Source organism: Carassius auratus, chromosome 2, assembly GCF_003368295.1.
Source record: "Carassius auratus strain Wakin chromosome 2, ASM336829v1, whole genome shotgun sequence".
Classification (NCBI taxonomy): domain Eukaryota; kingdom Metazoa; phylum Chordata; class Actinopteri; order Cypriniformes; family Cyprinidae; genus Carassius; species Carassius auratus.
This window is the reverse complement of record NC_039244.1, coordinates 22,196,208-22,218,612: the sequence shown is the minus strand read 5'-3', so window position 1 is coordinate 22,218,612 and position 22,405 is coordinate 22,196,208. Positions and strand designations below refer to the sequence as shown.

Genomic DNA, 22,405 nt, shown 5'->3' with positions numbered 1-22,405 from the left:
AAAAATTATGTTATTAAAAAATATGTCTAAAACACTTAGTTCCCCCATTACAGAAGAATGTTGTTACATCCTTCACGCCACTCAGCATATCGAAAATCAATACATTTCTTTGACTGTTATTGTTCACCCTGACCGCTAGGTGGCAGAGATGCTACGTGAATATAAACTGAGCAACAGGAGCGTTTTGTTGATAAAAATGTTCAGTAAACTTGTTGTTCAGTCGTGTGTCGAGATTACACCGTGCTAGTGAAGATTAGGACTGTTATTGTCGAGATAAATGCTGAATGATTTTCTGATTCTGGCGATTTGCTCGACTGGAACGTTTCAAAGGATAGGCCTGGAAACACAAGCACGAGCTTCGGACTGCAGCGTGCCCGTTTCTATAGCAACGCATAACACACTTGCGCGAGCAAGTCATGGTCCGCAGTAAGTGCTTTATTATTAACAAATACATTTTTATTTATTCCTATAATAAAATAGCTATTTTATTATATGACTCTTTAAACAAAGGATTCTTCCAAAATAAAGTTAAATGTTTTTTTTTATTTTCTTTTTCTTGCGGTTTAGCTGTTGGTAAACTAATCCTTTCTTTCTTCGTTTTCTGATCAGTCAGCGAGGATCTGATCCGCCGCAGAGCAGAGCACAATAATGGGGAGATCTTCTCCCTGGAGGAGGTTTCCCTCCATCAGCAGGACATCGAGAGGATCGAGCTTATCGACAAATGGTGCAGAGACCTCAAAATCCTCTACTTACAGAACAACCTCATCCCAAAGATAGGTAACGTTAGGCAAAGTTTCATGTAGGCTACATATCAGTGGAAACACAACAACTAAATATATGGCTATATGCTTTTAACTTTGTTTATGCAGAAAATGTGAGCAGACTAAAGAAGCTGGAGTATCTAAATCTGGCGCTGAACAACATAGAAGTCATCGAGAATTTAGAAGGTGACTTTCATAAATAGTTATGTATATATATATATATATATATATATATATATATATATATGTGTGTGTGTGTGTGTGTGTGTGTGTGTGTGTATAATTTACCCTCTGAATTTGGTGATTTTTAGAATCAATTTAGATGTAGAATGTAGATTATGGTGCATTTGTTTTTTAAAAACATGTCTATGTTGTTTTTAGTAGGTTTTGTTTCAGTTATTTTAGTACATCAAATTAAATGAAAATGAGAGTTGTTTCCTTGGCAATTTTTTGTTTGTTTGTTTGTTTTTTTTTTATTTTTTATGTCAAGTAACAAAATTGTTTTTTATTTATTTTATTTATATATATATATATATATATGATTTTAAATCAGAACCATTTAACTTACTTTTAGCCAACTACTCCCAACATTGTTTTTAGCGTATATGCAGTTCTTCTCAGATTCACATGAGTGTCCTAGCAGACCAACCACAAGTGTAGTTTATCATATGAATTATGCATATTCAATTCTGACAGCCGGAACATGTTCAAATGCTTAATTTTAACAGTATATGTGTTCATCATTTGAAAATTAACAGCTTGAAGAGTGTGGTGTATTATATCTATTTTGTTGCATATATACTGTTTACATGCATATTACAGCTCAATTTAGGCTTGATTTTTGTGTAAATTAGTTCATATGTATGCATGTAACTCTGATTTATGGGTGTATTTGTTTGTAGGCTGTGAGAGTTTACAGAAACTAGACCTGACGGTGAATTTTGTGGGTAAGCTGAGCAGTGTGGAGTCTCTGAAGCAGAACGTTCATCTCAGAGAACTCTACCTGGTGGGAAACCCCTGTACTGAATTTCAAGGATACAGACAATATGTGGTGGCATGTCTGCCTCAACTACAGGTACTGCACTGAGACAGACATATACAGAGACATTTTAAGCTTTGCGCTATTTATGAATGACTGTCTTTTTTGCTTTGCAGTGGTTAGATGGGAAAGAAATCAGACGAGGTGAGCGTATTCAGGCCCTGCAGGAACTGGATGCAGTGAGGAGACTTGTTTTTGAGCAGGAGGCAGAGTATTTAGAGAAAAGAGAGGAACAGAAAAAGAGTGGTTTGAAAGAGACAACCGAAAAGCAGGATGATCCTCAGATAAACCAGTGAGTGTCTGTAAGGTAGCGGACTTTAAATAACTGAATTAGGAGAGCTAAAAGACAATTTGGTTTGTATTAGATAAACTTTAACAGATTTAACAGAAATTTACCTTTTTAGAAATTAAAGTAAACTTATTGAAGTCTGTATAATTCACACAGTAGAAAGTACATACAGGTTGTGCACCGATTCACCCCAAAACTCTCTTTTCTTGAAAAGTTACATTCACAGAAAATTCCTCATAATATAAGTTATTTTCAAGAAATTTGAATATGAACTTGCTTTGGTGTTTTGCGTAAAAAAGAGAGTTATCTGCTTTGAGCCAGAACTGTGAATTTCTAACTTTGATGAGCCTTAACCGTGATGATTATTTTACACAGTTTGCTCTCTGAAAACCAAAATGGGACCCATCAGAATAGAGGAACAAGCTCCAAGGTTTCCAATGAGGATAAAGAGAAGGAGTTCTGGGAAAAGCCTTGCTCATTCACACCAGAATCCAGACTAGAGGCCCATCGCCATCTGGAGGACAAGAGGAGGGCCAAAGAGAAAGAGAGGTACTTGCTTATTCAGAAAAAGAGGACTGAAATCCCTGTAGTGCTATCTATGTCTAAATATCACTGTGATGCCCATTTCTATGAGATAAAGACAAATGAAACAATGTTTCATAATGCAGTCAATTCTGTGTTTCTACAGAGAGAAGCCCAAAACCAAAACCACTAGAACTCTGATTACTGCAGATGGACGAGTGCTGAATATCAATGAGCCCAAGTACACACACAAAAACACACAAACACACTACTACTGTCAGTACTGTCCATTTTGCAGATTATTCTAGCCAAGGACTGAAACATTTTCTTTTGCTTGCTGCTTATTTTCTTAAACAAATTCTAAGACACAATTCCGTCCCTTATGAACATGACTTTGTGTTGTGGTGGACAGACCCCGTCTACAAATTGTGTAGCAGTCAGTCAGACTAAAGCCAGCTCTCACCATTTTAAAGTGACAAGCCCAGAATCCACAATCCAGAAGGAAAAATGGAAAATGCAAATATATCCAAAATGCATGTCCAAAAACAGGCATGAGGATAAAATTCAGTGAGGCAAAGCAAACAAATGGACTTATCCAAAAAAGTTACAACACTGTCACTGGAGCAGTCCTCTAAGATACAGAAATTAGAAGGTATATATCTGTACCCCATTTATCCCTGAATGGTACATCTTAGTACTTAATTAAGGTACATATTAGTTTACTTTAAGAGTACATGTTAGTACCTAAAGTGTACATATTCATATCTTTTGAGGGGGTACCACCCCAGTGACAGCTGTACCTTTTTTTTCTGAGAGAGTGGGCAGAATAATGTGCAAAGTGGACCAGAATTTATGCCAACAGCCAAACGTCTGGCTGAATGAGACTAGTGCTAACAAGACATAAAAGCACAAGTGATAACTTGAGTCTATTTATAGTGAGAAACAGGAAATCAACATCAGGTAAGATGGCTAAACTAGGACACAGGAGATATACAGTAAATGTCATGCATCAACAGTGCCTCACTCCAACCAGAGATACACATGAGCTCACATACTGTACATTACTTATAATATTTATTTCATGTGATCTCTACCTCCAAGGTTGGACTTCAGTCTCACTGAGGATGAGAACAACTGCATGCATTTGGAAATACATGTTTACAGGTAGAGACACACTCATTCACTCACTCCAGCTGGCTTTTATCCTGCACAATGATCAGCACAAAATGATGAAATCATGATATAGCACTATACTTCCTTTCTTTCTTTGAGTAAACTTTGAGTGTATTTTGGTGTCATTTAGTAACTTTTCTTCTAACACCATCCACTCTCACATTGGTCTCTTCTGTGCTATAGGCATATGGACACCTCACTGCTGGATGTGGATGTTCAGCCAACATACGTGAGAGTGACCGTCAAAGGAAAGGTATACTATACATCCCTCTGTCTCTCTCTTTCCATCTCTTTCTCTCTCTCATCTGATGAGTTTGACCTTTAAAGCTGATTACCCAGCAGTAAATCTACACTCTTTATGCTGCCTCATTTCCTCACAAATCTGCCGCAGACCAACACAAGTAACGGTTCTGACTTCACAACACCACAGATGTTTGTGCGTGTGTGTGTGTGTGTGTTTGTGTGCGACTGATCTCGGTATTGATGTATATGAGTTTATGACTGGTGATACTGTAGTAGATCACTTTTACAGTGACAAGTGCTTGAAAGCCCACATAAATAAAAGTGTGTGTGTGGTGTGGTGTGTGTGTGTGTGCAGGTGTTCCAGCTGGTTTTGCCTGCCGAAGTGAAGCCTGACAGCAGCACAGCACAGAGATCCCAAACCACCGGCCACCTGCTCCTCATCCTGCCTCTGGTACAGCTCAGTACACCTGAAACACACTTTTCAAACACCCTCCTGATGTCTTTGAACATAGTTTCCATCCCAGTTTGTGCTGAATGAACATAACCTTACCAAAGATAATATCTGTTAAAATCATTCCCTTCAATATAATCCCAGAATTGTGCCAAAATGTAGTTAACTGATGTGAAGTACTTTTTGAAAGTTGACGTTCCCTGCAGTCTAACATTCTGTGCTTCACCTAAAATTATTTTTTTCATTTATTTGATTTTTTTTTTTTGTGATCTGATATCAATAATGCTGCAATGAAACTTGTACATGAACAAAATATTGTACAAGTTTACTGAAGTCAAAAATACGATTGAAAATTATGCTAAATGTGAAAGAAATGGTGGGGATTTTCAACACTTTTTTTCCTTTACTTTTATGTAAGCTACTGTTCAAAATATTTTTTTATCTGTTTTAATATATTTAATATTTCAATATATTTAATGTATGTTATTTGTATTTTCAATTGAATGTATCCTTGCTGAATAATAGTATTAAATTCTTTTAAAAAATTACAACAACATATAAATAAAAAAAGTATATATCTTACTGACTCCAAACTTTAGAATTTTTATTTTATTTTCCAATTTTTAACTTTGTGGGCCCTATCTTGCACCCAGCGCAATTGACTTTGTACACCGACGCATGTGTCATTCCTATTTTGCACCCGCGCAAAGCGCGCTTTTCCCTCCACAGAAGCACGTCGCTAAACTAGTGAATGAACTTGCGCTCCCTGGGCGGTTCAGCGCAAAAAAGGAGGCGTGTTCCGGCGCAAACAATCCCTGGTGCTATTTTGCTGTTTCATTAAACAATTGCGCCACTGACCAGAAAAAACCTAGTCTAAAGTCAGTGGCGCGTTGCGCGTTGTTCATTATGCTATTTTAAGGGCGCATGCTTGACCATAATGTATAGCGTGCACAACGCGCATACACTTTGCTCATGTAATCTACACAGATGCAACAGTTATTTTTGCAAATCATAAATTGTTACACTAAAAAAAATATTAACACATGAGATGACGGAAATCATTGTGGTGTATTTTGGGTGGGTTTCTCCCATCCCCATACAACACAACTTCTCTGTCTTTCATTGCTCTTACAAGAACATCAGTCTCCTCGGCTGTGAACCGCTCCTGGCGTGCGCCTGGTAAATACGCCACAATAATAGCAATCCATAATGGAACTTGCGCACCTGCTTTTAAAGGGAATGTTGGATGACGCTCTGATTGGTTTATTTCACGTTACGCCCAAACCACACCTATGAATAATGAAGCTACTTCAGACCAACCCACTTTAGATTTGCGCCGGGCGCAAGAGCCATTTATCCCGCCGGGAAAATAGCAACAGCGCCGAGACCCGCCCACAAAGTTACTTGCGCTTCGCGCTTTGACACTTGCGTTTCAGATCGTTAAAATAGGGCCCAATATCTTAAAAACATTGTTTATAGTCAGTTACCAAGTGTAGTGAAACTGGAATGGAAATCTAACAAACTGATGTATTAACATGCTGTTGGCTAACAGCTTTCAGAAAGTGTAGTTGAATGATCAGTTAATTTGCAAGTTTTTTTTTAAGGATAACTTTATGTATGCATATCTAGACTGTATAAAACCTCTTCTTAAAACCCATTCTGGTATTATTTTTTTGTCCTAGGCACATGGAGAGATAAAACCAAAGAAACCCATTGCCAGGCCAAGCAGTGTCACCAGTAAGCAAAATATCAAGAAAGCGACCAGGTAATTCAGTAGCAGTTCAGCTGCATGTCAATGTGAACGTGTGTTCTTGTCTTAATAGTGTGATTGTGGTTTTGCTACCACACCAGACAACAAAAAGTGTCCTTGGTCTGGAATAGTTTTTATTCATGGTCAACGTATCAAATATAAAATCCTAAAACAGAATTCTGCTAAATACCTTTTGTATTCCAAGAAAACAAAGAAAAATCTGGCATTCAAATGACATGAGGGTGAGTGAGAGGGTGACAGTATTTGAATTTCTGGGTGAACTAACCATTTAAGATGACAAGAATCAAAGTTGCGACCTTGACTAAAACACTTAACTGTAGGTTGCTCCAGGGACGCTGAACTTCTAATTAGGGTAGAGGTGGCTTTGGAGCTATTTTTACTAAATTACTAAATTGCAATATATACACACATACACGCTTATCTGCTTTATAATTGATCTCTCTTTATAGTCCTCTCTCCCATTCTCTCGTCTTCTCTGCAGTTTACAGCCGGAGGTCTTGTGCGGTCACTTTCACACTGTACAATATCCCTTGTGTGTGTGCAGGCACCTCTAATGGGTCTTAACGCATGTTTGCATTAACCCGTGTGACTGTGGAATTAGTTTGTTGTCCATTTTGGGACCGTGTGTCTGCGTGAGTCCTTCAGTCGGTTTATCAGCATAGTAAGTGAACACTGGGGTATAACATTAAAGACCTAATAAAAATGCAAATAAGATGCAAATAGACCAGTTACTTTTATTTCGCTCACAAACACGCACTCTTCAGCCCTGACTTCATCCTGATGGATGACATCATCTCAACCTGATTACTCCTGACATGCTTGGAGGACAGATGCTCTTGCTTTTATGTTATTTACCGAGACCCTCAGGTAACACACACACACACTCTAACGCACCTGTGTTCCTGCCCCTGAGGAAATCATTGCACTTTCTGTAAATCATCTGTGTGTGTGATAATGTACCCGCTGATTTGCTCGGAAAGTACAATATAATTGCACGCTATCAGTAATTCAGAGTCCAATCAGGTTTCAGCTACCACACTAATTACATTTTTAGTGATTCATTCTTAAAGCATGCGAGAGACAGAAGTGGAGATAAAAAGAGTGACTCTTATACTGTTCTATAAATACATGATATGTATTATAAGTGATATATATATTGATATATTGTGTAGTCAAAGAGCTCACCAGAGATTGTTAGACTACTGTCCTAGCAAAAATAAAGCCCTGCTGTGTGTTGAAGTCACAAGCCTTTTGGTGTGAGTCTTCAGGCTGTCAGGACTGATTTATCTGCTATCATGATGGATGGGGTTGGCCATCATACTTGGATTTGTGTTTCTATGTAAGAGGCAGAACGCTGCAGCACTGTTCTGTTGGGGAGGCCTGTGGTAAACATGATGATGGTGGGGAATAGTAGTGTATTAATGGACATTTATCAGCTTGCCTCACTGCTTAGTGCTTGTCAAGTAACGAACAAACATGGTTTCTGTTCACTTTTGCTTTCTTAATCTGCACAGCCAATCCATAATGATCCATTAAATGAATTAATTAGGGTGCATATGTGATTAACTACTACTTTGTGATGTTGTACTGTAATGTATGCTATAGGAGAATAGCTTATTTAGGTAACAGATTAGGTAACAGTGTTCTATGGTGTGAGGTTGGATCACAGTAAGTGATCATTAAATGTCAAATCAGCCCTTTTCTTTTCTTCTTAAATGACTTTTTTGTAATTCTGATAATCCTCTCTTGCTAAGTGATTGCATTCTATGGCAGTTAACAGTTTACTTCCTGTCCCCATTGCTGTTCCATCAGCATCTGTTTCTTGAAGTCTCTGTTACTTCCAGGACAGCTTAATGCAGTTACACATTTGGGGTTAAATGTTTAGTTCAATGGTTCTTAACCTCGTACTGTACTCCCACTGTCCAATACAATATTCAATGGATTCCTATATGTTAGCATAACTATAGCTAAGATATTCACACTAATATTATTTTGAACAGAAACTTGGATTGTATATATGTGTAAATTAACCACAATTCAATTTGTGAGCATAAAAAACATTGTTCGGTTTCCAATATTATTCAAAATATCTTCTTGTGTTGCTTAAAATGATGAAAGACATATTAGTCTCTTAAGTATTTTTTTTTTTCATAATAAGGTACACAGATGAATCAAGCACAGTAAGAACTAGGACATTTATTCAGAAAGTGAATAGGGTCAAATGTGTCTTATAGTGTGCGTCTTTGTGGTGGATGTGATTTAGCAAAGAGTAGGTGGGACGAACCAACTTTGATTTTTGCAGAGATTGTGCTGACTGAACAGTTAGACTAGAGTTATAGACTAATAAATTGTTAAAACGCAATAAAACAGCAATCTCAGTCAGATCTGTCTCTCTGCAGGGCAGCGGCAGGGCGTGAATTACTGGAGGTGGATCCCGGTCTGGCTCAGAGTCTGGCCAACATTGTTCCCAAAGGAAAGGAGTCTTCCCACAAGCCCCTGCAGCTATTGCAGCCTCACCAGCGCTGTGGTGTTGAGGAAAGGCCTGTGTCAAAGGACTTCGTGGATGATCCAGAAGTGCCTCCACTTATGTGAGCGAGAAAGAGAGAGAGAATATGCTATTACATGACACAGCAAGAGAGCATAAGCCTAATCACACTCTCTGCTGAGCTCGTGGAAGTGTATGTGTGAGATATATTTAGTTCTATTCATTAGACATGCAGTTAAACAGATGAGTAATTTTCAGTCTCATTAAAGCTTGCTGAATATTTCACTGCTACACATTCTTAACTTTCAGTGTGTTCTTGTACTCTTGATGTGCAGCATAAATTATTTTCTCCATCCATCTGAAATAATTGTATTCATGATTGTAATATGTGTAAAAGTTATTGCTATATATGTACTCTTTTTGTTGTTTTTTTGTTTCCATCAAAACCAGCTTGTGATGTTTCTGGCCTCTGACCTACTATTTTAAATGATCATTTGTTTGTAGTAGTCATAGCAATAAAGACTATGTCTAAAATAATTTTCCATACAATGTCACCTTTATTTTTATAGTGCTTGATGCAATACGTATTGTTTCAAAGAAGCTTCACAGTGATATTAAGATGCAAAACACGCAATTTTAATGGTGCTTCAAATATGAGACTTTTTTTTTTTTTATGTTGCAAAATTCATTAATTATTAAACAAAATTCAGATATAAGGCAGCTCATCAAAATACAATATTGTGATCATCCAGCTCATTTCAGTTTCATACCAATGAGTTTCTTTTGGAAATTAAACTGCCTACGCTGACTGTGTCTTTAGCTTGTAAACATTCTGAGGTGACAAACAGCTTCAATGCCACTGTAGACAGCCTTACATGTATTGTCACCTGCTGGTGCATGGCATAACTGCATAATTTTGAGTCCAAAAAAATATCCTGCACCTTTAAATGCCACTTATTACTGTATTTAAGTATTAAATGTATTAGATGCTTTTACATTGTTACAAAAATCTTTAATTTCAAATAAATGCTGTTTTTTTTCATTATTTATTTGAATTATTTCTGAAAGATCATGTGACACTGTCATATCACCAATTTTGGTTGTCTAAAAACAAGGGGTGGCTCAACTTCCCCACAGGGTCAAATCAACCCACTCTCCCCTATTGCTGTTTTTACTTTATTTTTTATCAAATTATTTTTTATCAAATAAATGCAGACTTGGAGACCTCTTTCAAAAACTAAAATCTTACCCACCCTAAACTTTAGAACCGTAAGTGTACTTCATTTGTAATTTGATTCTGGTCACTTGCATGTGCTTAGTGATTATTATTCAAGATCTGTGTTTATGTTTGTTTAAGTTGATTAATAGTCCAGGATTTCTAATCAAAGGCTTAGAGTCAGTTTGTTGTGCTGCTTTTTCCCTTATATGTATTGGAGGATATGTGTTGGAGATGAAGGAAAATGCTGATGTGTGTGTGTGTGTGTGTGTGTGTGTGTGTTAAAGAGGTCAGATGTGTACATAACTGCCAACGGATGAGCTCATTTCTCTGCAGTATTTCTATTTTCAGGAAAGCAAGATATACTCACCCTATAGTTCACACTCCTTACAGCTCGCACGCAAACACACACACACACACAACAAAGATCAAACACATCACAGTATATGCACATTCTTTACAGCTCACACTCGGGGTCAGCAGGTACACAGCTTATCTCAGTGTTTGAATGTTATTCTTCAGTATTGTGTCTGTCCTTTCCCCTGCTGCTCTGTGTGTGTATGAGTGAATTTTCGGTATGTGCAGATGGACTGTGCAGGTTTAATTTCCACCTTTATTAAAACTCATGTCAGCATATGAGTGATTTACATTGCTGCTGACATTTAAACAGCTCTTTGCTGTGCTGGACTAAATATTATGAAACCCACCTTAAAGACGCTTCAGAGAATAGAGTCATCAAAGAGCATCATTTAGAGTTTTTTTTATTAATGACTTCCAGGCTAACTAGATTCTAAAAAAAATATATATTGGGGGCCAATAGTCTTGGCTTATATTTTGATTTTCTTGTGCAACACAATATTTTTCTTCATGAATTATATTATCAGCATGAAAAATTGAGTGAAAAGTTGAATTGAAAAGTTTACAATGAATGTCTAAGTAGTGTGCATCAAGCTGCATGAACTCCACAAGTTTATGTAAAACTTGATGATGATATCCATGTTGTAGCAATGTCATGATTTGAAATGATCCAGAGAGTTTCTTGTGTTTCAATGGAAACAAGAACATCTAACAAGAACAAAACTGTGATTATCTAGTGAGTTTGAAATGAGTCATAATTATACTTCAGATTTATTTATTTATTTATTGGCTTTTATTCAGCAAGTGCATTTATACATTAAACATTTATAATATTACAAAATGTTTAAAAATGTTATATAAATGATGTTCTTCTGAACTTTCTATTCATCAAAACATTCTGAAAAAAATGTATCATGGTGTCATGTTGGGTTTGGGGTTTTCTTTTATGTTCATGTTTTCAAGTCTTTTATTTTGTAGTTTAGTCATGGTTATGTTTCCTGGTTTGTGGTGTGATTCCCTTGCTTGGAGTTCATGGTCCTGTTTAATTTCATGATTATTTCATGCACCAAGTCATGTTCTGTTAAGTTTGTTTATTTGAAATAACTTGGGTTCACTTGGGTTTATCAAGCTCGCCTTCAGTGGACATTTATTACAGAAAGCTAGACTTTGAATATGAACCCAGCAGTTCTCCTCCTGTGCCTGTCAAGCCAAGGATCCACCTTAGAGCTCGGTCAAGCCTCACTTGTCAAAATCACTTTTTAAAATATATTAATATATACATTTTTATAATTTCACTATATTTCTGTTTTTGCTGTATTTTCAAATAAATGCAAAAAATATTTTTCATTATTTGTACATTTTTAACTACAGCGTGAATTCCATATTTTCAGTGTATACTGTATTTTGGAATCCTGTTCGATAAATGTTCAGAGTTTGAAAAGTTTCAAAAGGTTTGTGAAAAGCGTTGTGAAAATTTAGTCAATGGGTTTAAATATAAGTTTACTGCACTTCATGTGCTTTTCGCATATGCTGCAAGTGTATTGCACTTCATGTGCTTTTTACATTAGGAACTGCATACCAAAAATGAATTGTGCTCCAGATGTGTGTGTTCACATTAGGACGTATTGTCCTAATGTATCCAATTTGAATTTTAGGTTTTTGAAACTGTTGCAAATGAAAACATTTTTATTTAATGCAGCAGCTGGACATAGACTGAATTATTAAACCCCTCAGTCACCCTGACAAAGATGCTCTCTTTTCTTTTTCTCCCCACAGTCTCTTCATCTCCCCTGGCTCTGCTGTTCCTCCAATCTCTGACAAGGAGAAGGTGGTGTCTGCTTTGACTTTCCAAGAGACTAACTCAACAGTCAGGTCATTTTTGATGTTACTTCACTTTTATTGATCGGCCTGTCTTTTTCATCCTCACTTTGCTCGTTCTCTCTCCCCCCATTTCTTTCTGTAGCTTTAGGATCCTGCTTTCATGAGGGAAGTGTATGTCAGACGGTGGTGGCACAGGCTCTGAACTATGGCTGCTCTCTATCCTTCTGAGGTTATCAGTATCACTCCTAGCTGCTTGACGTCATAAGCACTTAAATTTATGGCTAATGAATCATGAAGATTTATAGCCGTAATCTTAGGCTGTGTTCCCAGAAAGAGGAATTAAGAAAGCCTGCATACTTCAACTGCTTTATCCCAAAAGAGAATTCTGGATTTGAAATGACAGAGGTGACTGGATAAGCAGAAAGACAAAGAGATTCATGATTGTGCTTTGATTTACAGGTATGTTCCCATAATGCACTGCAGTACTGGGGTCACCTTAGAGTATCCCATAAAGCAATCTATTTAAACAGAGCTTTCTGGATTTTGAGTTTAACAAGGTGAATTTACAGCATTGTGGACAGATGGGATTTTTTTAGATCTCTGTTCTTGTGTGTGCGTGCGTGTGTGTGTGTGTGTGTGTGTGTGTGTGTGTATTTCAGCAGCCATCTTGACTAGTCCTGTAAAAGCAGTCTAGATACTCCCACTGCACAAGAGATTAAAAAAATGCCAACATAGATGTAAAAAACTCCCCTAAATGATATAAATCAAATTATCAACATGTCGTTGTATGCACTCAATGGAAAAGAATCAACCTTAGTTAAGACAGCACGTGCACTGTAAAAAACCCAGTGTGTGCTGAATATTCTCATTTGCTCTGATGTGAGATTTGAAACCTAAGAAACTTAATTCTCAGAGAGAGTGTAAATCTCATTAATGATAAATGAAATCCTGAGGACTGCCTCACAGTGGGATTCTCAGTTTCAGTTTCACTTTAGAGAGCTTTATTGCAGTGTTTTCCTACCTTTTTGGTCTTTTGTACCTCCACATCCCCATTAGTAAGGTTCAAACACTCCAACACCAAACCAGAAATGTAGGAATGTATCCATATATAATATTATGCTGAACATCATTTTGCATTATCATATATATATTTTAACCTTACTAATGGGGATGCATAATATATATATAATACTTACAATTTTTGTAGATTTGTATAGAATGCTTAGTGCATGACACTTCAATATGTTGGTATTAATCTCAGCTTATATTTAAGTTAAATCCATAAAACTAATTATTATTATTATTACAACGTATGCCTTGGTATTTTTTATATTGTGTATGGTTATGTATATTGTGTAAAAAAGGAAAAAAGAAAAAGCCATTCAAACAGACTTAAGATCAATTATGTTTTAGTCAAATCTAAGTCTTCTAATACATTTTAATTAAAAAAGTCTGGACTACTTCCTCCAACAATTACATGGTAACAGATTTGTAATCTATACCCTCTATGTGATTTAACTTTCATCTTGGTACTCTATGTAGCCATTTATGTCAGTTAAAATTTCATAAGGCTTGTTTTTTGTTTGTTTGTTTCAGTTTTTCATATAAAACAAAACAAATAAACAAAAAAAGTTATTGAAGAGAGCCGTAAATTATAAAAATTTACTATTATGGAAAATAACCACTCTTAACATTTTTCCATTAACATGCACATTTTTATTTATGTTTTTCCCCCCTGGAATTAGGAGTAACAAAGTCTCCACTGGCACAGAATCTCAAAGAATGCAATAGATCATCTAGGTATTGTTTGCCTACTGTTTCATAAATAATGCATATTTGGACACCCATTTGACCTTCTGCTTTTTGCATAATTTAAAGCAGAGGCTAAAACATTCTATCACTAACACACCTAAATTTTGTCATCTGTTCATTTGTAGATCCTCCTAGATCTGAGCTGGGTGTGTCATGTAACAGGGACATCCAAAACATGCAGTGCTCTGTGGTCCTCCACAACCAGGATTGCAGACTGCTGTTGTAGAAACACAATTCTGATCTTTGATGTGCACTTTGTGACACTGTTTAGGTTCAGATTACTAGCAATCCACCCTGAAGGAATTCAGGTATGCCATCTTCCGCTTTGTGATTGATGTGAAAGCATCTCCAGCAGCCTCTTGGTGGTTTTGGGTTGCGATGGCATGCACAATATTGCGTTGTCGAGGCTCAGAGATGCTATGTCAGTAGTGTGTCACGTGCCCACAAGCTCTCTGTCTTGCCCCTGTGTCTGGAGCACCGTCTGAGCCTCCTCCCTCATCTCAACAAGCAACGGCAGCACGAGAACAATTTGAATCAGCAGTCATGCGGTCGCACGGAGAATTCGGTAAGGCAGCTCTGTGTGCGTTTGTGTGTGTACAGCTGACAGCGGAAGCCTGCTATATTTGCGCTTTCTGACATCATGTGTGTTGCTCATACCGGTATAGGCTGCAGGCGCGAACCGAGGCGATGCAGTTGTTGCACGGCATTGTTGCGTATGAACCAGATGCTCTTTGTCAGCACTGTTGAGCCCTTCGTCATTTCTAACCGCACATTTTTGCATTTAAACAGGCCACTGTGATTACATATGGGAATCCCAAATAATTAAACGATTCGCTTTTTCATTTCGATTCGTTCCATTAACGATTCATTTAGTAGCCTGTTCTTGCGGAAGGCATTAGGAAAAGAGTGAAATCTTACCGCATAATGCCTTCAGCAGTCACAAATGATTAAATCATTGTAGATTTTAACAGAACATTATATAACAATTCCTGAATTATTTTTTTAATGTACATAAAACCGACTTTTAACTACTTTTTACAGACTTTAATATCCTAGTATAGCGTTATTATATCAATTACTAAAATGAAAAAAAGTTGCATATGTTATGTATTAATGACTTATTTAATGTAAAACAAAATATAATAGATTACATACATCATTTTGTGTATATTTAAATTCATGTTTCCATATGTTTAAGCCTACAATAGAAGTACAATATATCACATGAAAGGTCCTTGTTTAACTTCCAAACGGACGTGTCAAAAGTAATAACGTGTTCAGTCAGAAGCAACCGATTTAAGTATTTCTTTAATTCACTAAAAAGAATCGGTTCATAAGAGTCATTCGTTCGGGAATCAGATCGCAGATTTGGATTCACTTAGAAGAACCGACTCGTTTGTTTCTCGCTGTATATTCAGTCGTGATGTTGCGTTGGTGAACAGTATTGCATGAAATTTGTTTGTATGCTGTTCCGTTCACATCGGGATACACTTTCTAGGACCGTTTGGGCAACCGAGCGTCATGTGCGTTTGACAGATTTGAATGTTTTTTGTTTTTTTAATCCACAGCCCATCCTCGCGCCTCCCTTCCTGAACGAGGTCCTTAAATTACCCACGACCACTGAGGAGCTCGCGCTTTCCCTGTCCGGATCATGGCATGCGCCCCATCCCGGACTTCCACACGCGCCGCGCCGAGGCTTGAGAGCAGTGAACATGGGAATCAGGTCCAGAAATGCCACTAACGGTGCAGAGGACTCGCGCGAGCGGAAAAGTGCGCTGGCCGGAGACCTGGAGCTGTGCGCGGGGCAGGAACGGGACGGTGCGCTGCTGCTCGTCGGCTCGGGCAGAGAACCTGACTTCAAACGGGGCTCGCAGAGCATCGGTTTGCTCGCTAAGACGCCCCTGGGCTACACACGTCCCGTGAAGAGGAATAATATCAGGAAGCGACGGATACAGAATCTTATCTACGACGTGCTCGAGAGACCACGAGGATGGGCGCTGCTCTACCACGCGTTTGTGTAAGTGAACCCAGATGCATTTCACAGCCAGAAGCGCCCACACACAGAGGGAACAGCCCAGTTAATTATAAATTACAACAATTCAGTTCAATCCAAATTATTTGAACAGCCCTTTTCATTGTTCCAGGCTTTACAATGAATGCAGCCCCATAAAACTCCCTGATCTTAATTATGAATGATAAATAAACCCAAAGAAGAGAGGAAATGAAATGCAAATACATGGAAATCCCATTTATGTGTTTACTCTTGGCTGTAACTGTTATATACACACATGTAACAAAATACTCAAATTAGAGGAGCAAATGTCACTCTAAGAGTCATTCTGATAACACTAATCTGATTATTGAGGTTCTCCTTAATGGCCCCACTTATGCATATTTACAGTTGTGGGACTATGTAGAGAATGATAGCTTATCTTTTAATGAGCAGGAAAGCTATTGTCCCGAGTTTTGTGCTTTTGCATTGAACAATTTGAAGTGTATAATGTGGTCCCGTTTGTACTGGAGCTCTCCATGGTACTGAAACAGAGCACGACCTATAGCTGAGTGACCAGAAATCAAAGCACTTATAGCTGTATAGCAGTCGTTTGTGGTCGTATACCAGCGCCATACACACATTGCAGAGCCAGAGATACTGCCTGTGATTGTTGTGTCATGCTGTGAAGTAAAGAGGTCCAGGCGCTGGTCTGTGGAACTGTCTGTGGTCCTGATATCAGTACTTGTGAAGCGATTATACAGCATAGGAAACACCTAAATTACTCTAGTCTGAGGAGCTGTCCATGGTCCTGATATCAGTACTTGTGGAGCTATTATACAGAATAGGAAACACATAAATTACTCTAGTCTGAGGAGCTGTCCGTGGTCCCGATATCTACTTGTCGAGCGATTATACAGCATAGGAAACACACAAATTACTCTAGTCTGAGGAGCTGTCCGTGGTCCTGATATCAGTACTTGTGAAGCGATTATACAGCATAGGAAACACCTAAATTACTCTAGTCTGAGGAGCTGTCCGTGGTCCTGATATCAGTACTTGTGGAGCGATTATACAGCATAGGAAACACACAAATTACTATAGTCTGAGTAGCTGTCCATGGTCCTGATATCAGTACTTGTGAAGCGATTATACAGCATAGGAAACACATAAATGACTCTGGTCTGTGGAGCTGTCCGTGGTCCAGATATCAGTCTTTGTACAGTGATTATACAGCATAGAAAACACAAGTGATTCTAGAAAGGCTAGATTATATGTTAATGCTGTTTAAGTAAAAATTGTTCTTTGTCGGGAATTAGAGTGCAGATGAACAACTCCCCTTGAAGCCCCAAGCTTGACACTAAACCTGTTTTCTATACACAGACAAACACACATTATTCACGGCCCATTTTCTGTCCACCGTGCTTAATGCCTGATGCAGGATGTGGATCATACAGTATCTGCAGCTCAGCACAGCCTTTCCCCAGTGTGTGTGTGTGTGTGTGTGTGTGTTTCAGACTGTATCAGGGCTTTTAACCAGGTTTTTGTATCATATGTGGTTAGTCCACACCATATTAATGTGAATAATTAATTAAAAACTCTTTATGTGCTGAAAAGTGTTGTGGCTTGTTTGTGTGGTTTGTGTGCATTTGGGAACAATTTCGGTTAATAATTCAACTTGCTTCCACCCTACTTTACCAGTGTATCTAGAGAAAGGATTAAATTAAGTTGTTAAACATAGGGTGGGACTTCCCTTTTTATTGTAGTTTAATTGATGCTTTTGTTAATCCCAGCATTGTTGGTATAGTCTCTGGGGAGCAAAATAAACAAATCTGCAGTAATAATAAAAGTAAAAAAATGGTTCAAAATTATGTAGTGTACAATAAATATAAATTATGCAATCAAATGATTTTTGGAATAATTATTAAAATGTTATTTCATAGCGTAACATATTTATGTGTTTGTGTATATATTTGATTCTTATTTTATTGTAGTATATAGTACATATGTAAATATTTTTTTTATTTACATCTTTTAATTGTGTGTGTGTGTTTATATATATATATATATATATATATATATATATATATATATATATACACTCACCTAAAGGATTATTAGGAACACCGGTTCAATTTCTCATTAATGCAATTATCGAATCAACCAATCACATGGCAGTTGCTTCAATGCATTTAGCGGTGTGGTCCTGGTCAAGACAATCTCCTGAACTCCAAACTGAATGTCAAAATGGGAAAGAAAGGTAATTTCAGCAATTTTGAGCGTGCCATGGTTGTTGGTGCCAGACGGTCCGGTCTTAGTATTTCACAATCTGCTCAGTTACTGGGATTTTTACAACCATTTCTAGGGTTTACAAAGAATGGTGTGAAAAGGAAAAAACATCCAGTATGGGGCAGTCCTGTTGGTGAAAATGTCTTGTTGATGCCAGAGGTCAGAGGAGAATGGGCCGACTGATTCAAGCTCATAGAAGAGCAACTTTGACAGAAATAACCACTTGTTACAACCGAGGTATGCAGCAAAGCATTTGTGAAGCCACAACAAGCAAAACCTTGAGGCGGATGGGCTACAACAGCAGAAGACCCCACCGGGTACTCATTTCCACTACAAATAGGAAAAAGAGGCTACAATTTGCACGAGCTCACCAAAATTGGACAGTTGAAGACTGGAAAAATGTTGCCTGGTCTGATGAGTCTCGATTTCTGTTGAGAAATAAACAGAATGAGAACATGGATCCATCATGCCTTGTTACCACTGTGCAGGCTGCTGGTGGTGGTGTAATGGTGTGGGGGATGTATTCTTGGCACACTTTACGCCCCTTAGTGCCAACTGGATATCGTTTAAATGCCACAGCCTACCTGAGCATTGTTTCTGACCAAACAATCCTCTGATGGCTACTTCCAGCAGGATAATTCACCTTGTCACAAAGCTCGAATCATTTCAGATTGGTTTCTTGAACATGACAATGAGTTCACTGTACTAAAATGGCCCCCACAGTCACCAGATCTCCACCCAAAGTCAAACACAGTATTAGTATGGTGTTACTAATAATCCTTTAGGTGAGTGTATATACGTATGTATGTATATATGTATGTATTTGAAAGTTATTTTATTATACACTGTCTCGTATATATACATATATAGCTTGTATAAATTTTGTAATTAATATCTATATTTTGTATTGTGTAATATATATTTATAGTATGTTATATATATATAACATATATATATATATATGTATGTATGTATGTATGTATGTATATATATAATATTTACTTTTTGTATATATTGAATGATGTTTTAGATAATTAATCATTTGATCTTTAGGCTGCACCTCTAGAGGCATAATTAGCTGTATTGCACTATGGGTGAGCCAAGTATTGGTAACCTCCTCTAGATAATTGCCTAAGTTGTCATAGTGATGGGGTGCTTGTGGAGTATTCAGGGATGTGAGAAAAACATATCTGACCAGCACACTTTTTATGCGTCTGTGTGATGTGTAAGCTGAAATTGTCAAAGCCAAATTGTCTCTGACAAGACAAAGGTGATTTAAACTTACATAGAAAATAAACAAATGTGATGGGGATTTGTGTAGTGAATAAAATAGAGAATGGAATAGGGTTTGTAAATGTCTTGTTAATAGATTGATATAGTAATAGTGGTATGGGTTCAGAAGATTTGCTTAGAGGGTTTGGGTTTCATATGTCCATTATACTTGCTCTTTAAAATTCGACAGGATGTGTCTGATTTTCAGCATCGAATTCTCACTTTGCCTTTGGCAATCGATTAGTGACCACCATGTACAACAGGGAATTGTAAAGCATTTCTCAGAATGCAGGAATTTTTTTAATCTATATCTCAGGAAAGAACATCCCGCTGTTCTTGAACACACAGGAGATTAGAGATTTATCTTGTATAAGATGTCAGGTTGACGCATAAGAATGATTTACTCTGAAGATTAAGACATTGACAAAAAAACTGTGAAGTCGCTGGCTTAATTAAACTTTCCGTGTGCTTCATTAAATGAGTTTTGGGAAAGGTGTCAGGTCATGTATAAATAATGGTTGAAGCAGGCTACGTACAGTAAGTCAGGGCAATGATGATTAAATGAAACCATGCTCTTATGTTACCTTGAAAATATGATGTCATAACCTTCAGCCGAACTGAGTTATAGGGTCTGATCATAGCTTGTGGGTAACAGGGGCCAAGGCTACTGACTGGTTACTCTAAGTGGAATTTTGAACCGGCAGCTAAATCACAGGGAGCTCAGCAAATACATAATGTGAGAATTTATGGAGGTTGAATATGACAATCTGCAGCGTTTCAGAATGGGATTGTGGTAGCAGTTTAATGGTTAAAGATCTGAGTTAGTAATCTGAAAGTTGATGTGGTGATTCATAAAGTGGAGAGCTACTGGGATCCTGCATCGCAATTTCACCCTTGAGCAAAGCACTTCATCTCGGGTTGCTCTGGGGGGGGGGTCTTCTTGTCGTGAATATATATTAAGTTGCTTTGGGTAAGAAAGTTTCAGCTGAATGTCTAATAAAATAACATGCTGAAAGGATTCAAGGGGCCCAATGATGAGTGATTAGCAGTAAACCAGTCTAGTAGCAGGTGGTTGCTGCAATGCAATGCAAACTGAAGATCAGTTGGACATCTAGGGTAATGTCCAGGGTTTGTCCTCAACTGGTGACTGTGTGTCCTTCAACCCGCATAGAGAAAGAGGGTATGTGGGGGTGGTTGTGACTGGTTTAGAGAGGATTGTTTTTATGAATATCTGAACATGCAGTATGTCAAAAGAAAGAACAGAGCCTCTGCTTTAAACAAACAAACAAGCAATATTTTGAACAAAAAGTTAGAAATTTGTGTGTTTTGAATCAGATTTAGAAAGATGATCAAAACAAAGATGGAGTTTTTCTTTATATTCTTGACCACTTTGTGGGTCGACATTTCATTTGGTAACACTAGACAGTTTTTATTTATATTCTGTTTAATGCTTGATGATCAATTTTTTTTTAAATATGCATTTGCTCACAGTGTGAAATAACTTGTTTCTGCTGCTGCTTCACTATGTTTTGATCCAGGGTTCATTACTCTTTCAGAAGATGTGTAATAGTGTACAGTCAATAGTGAATATTCCATCAATGGTGGGTATGTAGACTCATAAATGACAGAAAATTCTGTCCATGGTGAGGAGTTAAGGGGCGGTCACATTAGAATCTGAACATGCTGAAAAGTTTTGTATGTCGCTGCGAATATGGGCGGGAGCAGGATATAACATAAGGTACCAAGGTTTCCCCTCAGTTTATCACAACATGGATTCTGATGTGCTTGTACTGTGTCTTTTGCAATGGCGTCGAAAGCGTCTTATTATATTGTACACTCTCTCTCTCTCTCTCTCTCTCTCTCTCTATTAATATATATATATATATATATATATATATATATATATATACACAGTATATACACACACTCAACAATAAAAAAATTATAAATGTGTCTGCATTCAAATGTACCATCTGTTCCTGTTTCCATTGACACTGCGATGCTGCTTCTTTTTTTATTCATTTTTTAAAAATATTTTAAAGATGTATTTTATGAAATAGGATGCTGCGCTATGGTTAAAATTAACATTTCGTCCATTTTTGAATTTCTGTACAGAGAGGTCATGCAGTCTTCTACTGGTCACACATCTTCATGTGATGCGAATTCGCAGGTCACATTTCACCAAACATTCCTTTCTCTGAAAAACAATGCTACAGCCAGTTAATCTAATTTGAAATGTGCGTTCTGTGTCAGAATGTCCAACCTGGCACTGCTAAGGTCTTTTGGTTAATTACTGGACATTTCTATGCTGGTTCTGGCTTCAAATCAACTAAGCGTAATGAGCTCAAGTCAAAGAAAAATTTGTCTTCTCACATTTGCATCAGGTGATTCAGTGACTTCAGTTTCCTTTTGCCTAAGCAGCAGATTTACAGTGCAATAACAAACAGTAACGGCAGTATCACCTCACACATTTGTAGAGGGTGCAGAGTCTCTTCCTCCCCAAATTGCATTACCCAACATTCTGAGGCCACATGGTGTTTCCTCACCTCTAGTTGGCCTCCTCTGCAAGTGTGTGTTTGTGTGTGTGTGTGTGTGTGTGTGTGAGCGTGACCTTCGCAGTCAGATAAAAGGTTAAAGGATTGGGAGGGAAAATCCATTTATGTCATGTATGTACAGCTCTTGGCCAATTACTCTGTCTCTTTCTTTAACACACTCACTCGTGAATGTGTAAATATGTTTGTGTGAGTGCATGTGCTGTGTGTGTGCACTCTCCGCGGTTCTGTAATTCACAGATCATTTTATCCCGGCAGGTTGCTGTGTTACTGAGTGAGATTGGAAATGGCGTGCTGTCAGAGTGGGAAATCCCTCTGTATGTGTGTGTGTGTGTTCAGATATGTGCCAACAAAATAATGTG

At 37.7% G+C, this 22,405-nt stretch overlaps 1 protein-coding gene and 1 pseudogene across 1 annotated transcript; both read left to right on the top strand.

The window, feature by feature from the left end:
• The first annotated feature begins 162 nt into the window (after positions 1-162).
• Positions 163-9,268, top strand: LOC113120808 (protein tilB homolog). The gene is made up of 12 exons (XM_026290883.1): positions 163-426; positions 610-777; positions 870-947; positions 1,664-1,836; positions 1,917-2,092; positions 2,465-2,638; positions 2,778-2,852; positions 3,713-3,775; positions 3,968-4,037; positions 4,383-4,478; positions 6,161-6,243; positions 8,649-9,268. The coding sequence occupies exons 1-12, from the start codon at positions 417-419 to the stop codon at positions 8,839-8,841; spliced, it is 1,359 nt and encodes a 452-aa protein (XP_026146668.1). The 5' UTR covers positions 163-416; the 3' UTR covers positions 8,842-9,268.
• Positions 9,269-14,089: 4,821 nt separating this feature from the next.
• The window catches only part of LOC113120794 (potassium voltage-gated channel subfamily KQT member 3-like), a 31,119-nt pseudogene continuing 22,803 nt past the window's right edge, over positions 14,090-22,405 (top strand).

Bases quoted from the DNA above. Each gene is read 5' to 3' on its own strand.
- LOC113120808 (XM_026290883.1), top strand. The intron at 1,837-1,916 runs GTACTGCACTGA...TTTGCTTTGCAG, and splicing joins CATGTCTGCCTCAACTACAG to TGGTTAGATGGGAAAGAAAT. The intron at 6,244-8,648 runs GTAATTCAGTAG...GTCTCTCTGCAG, and splicing joins AATATCAAGAAAGCGACCAG to GGCAGCGGCAGGGCGTGAAT.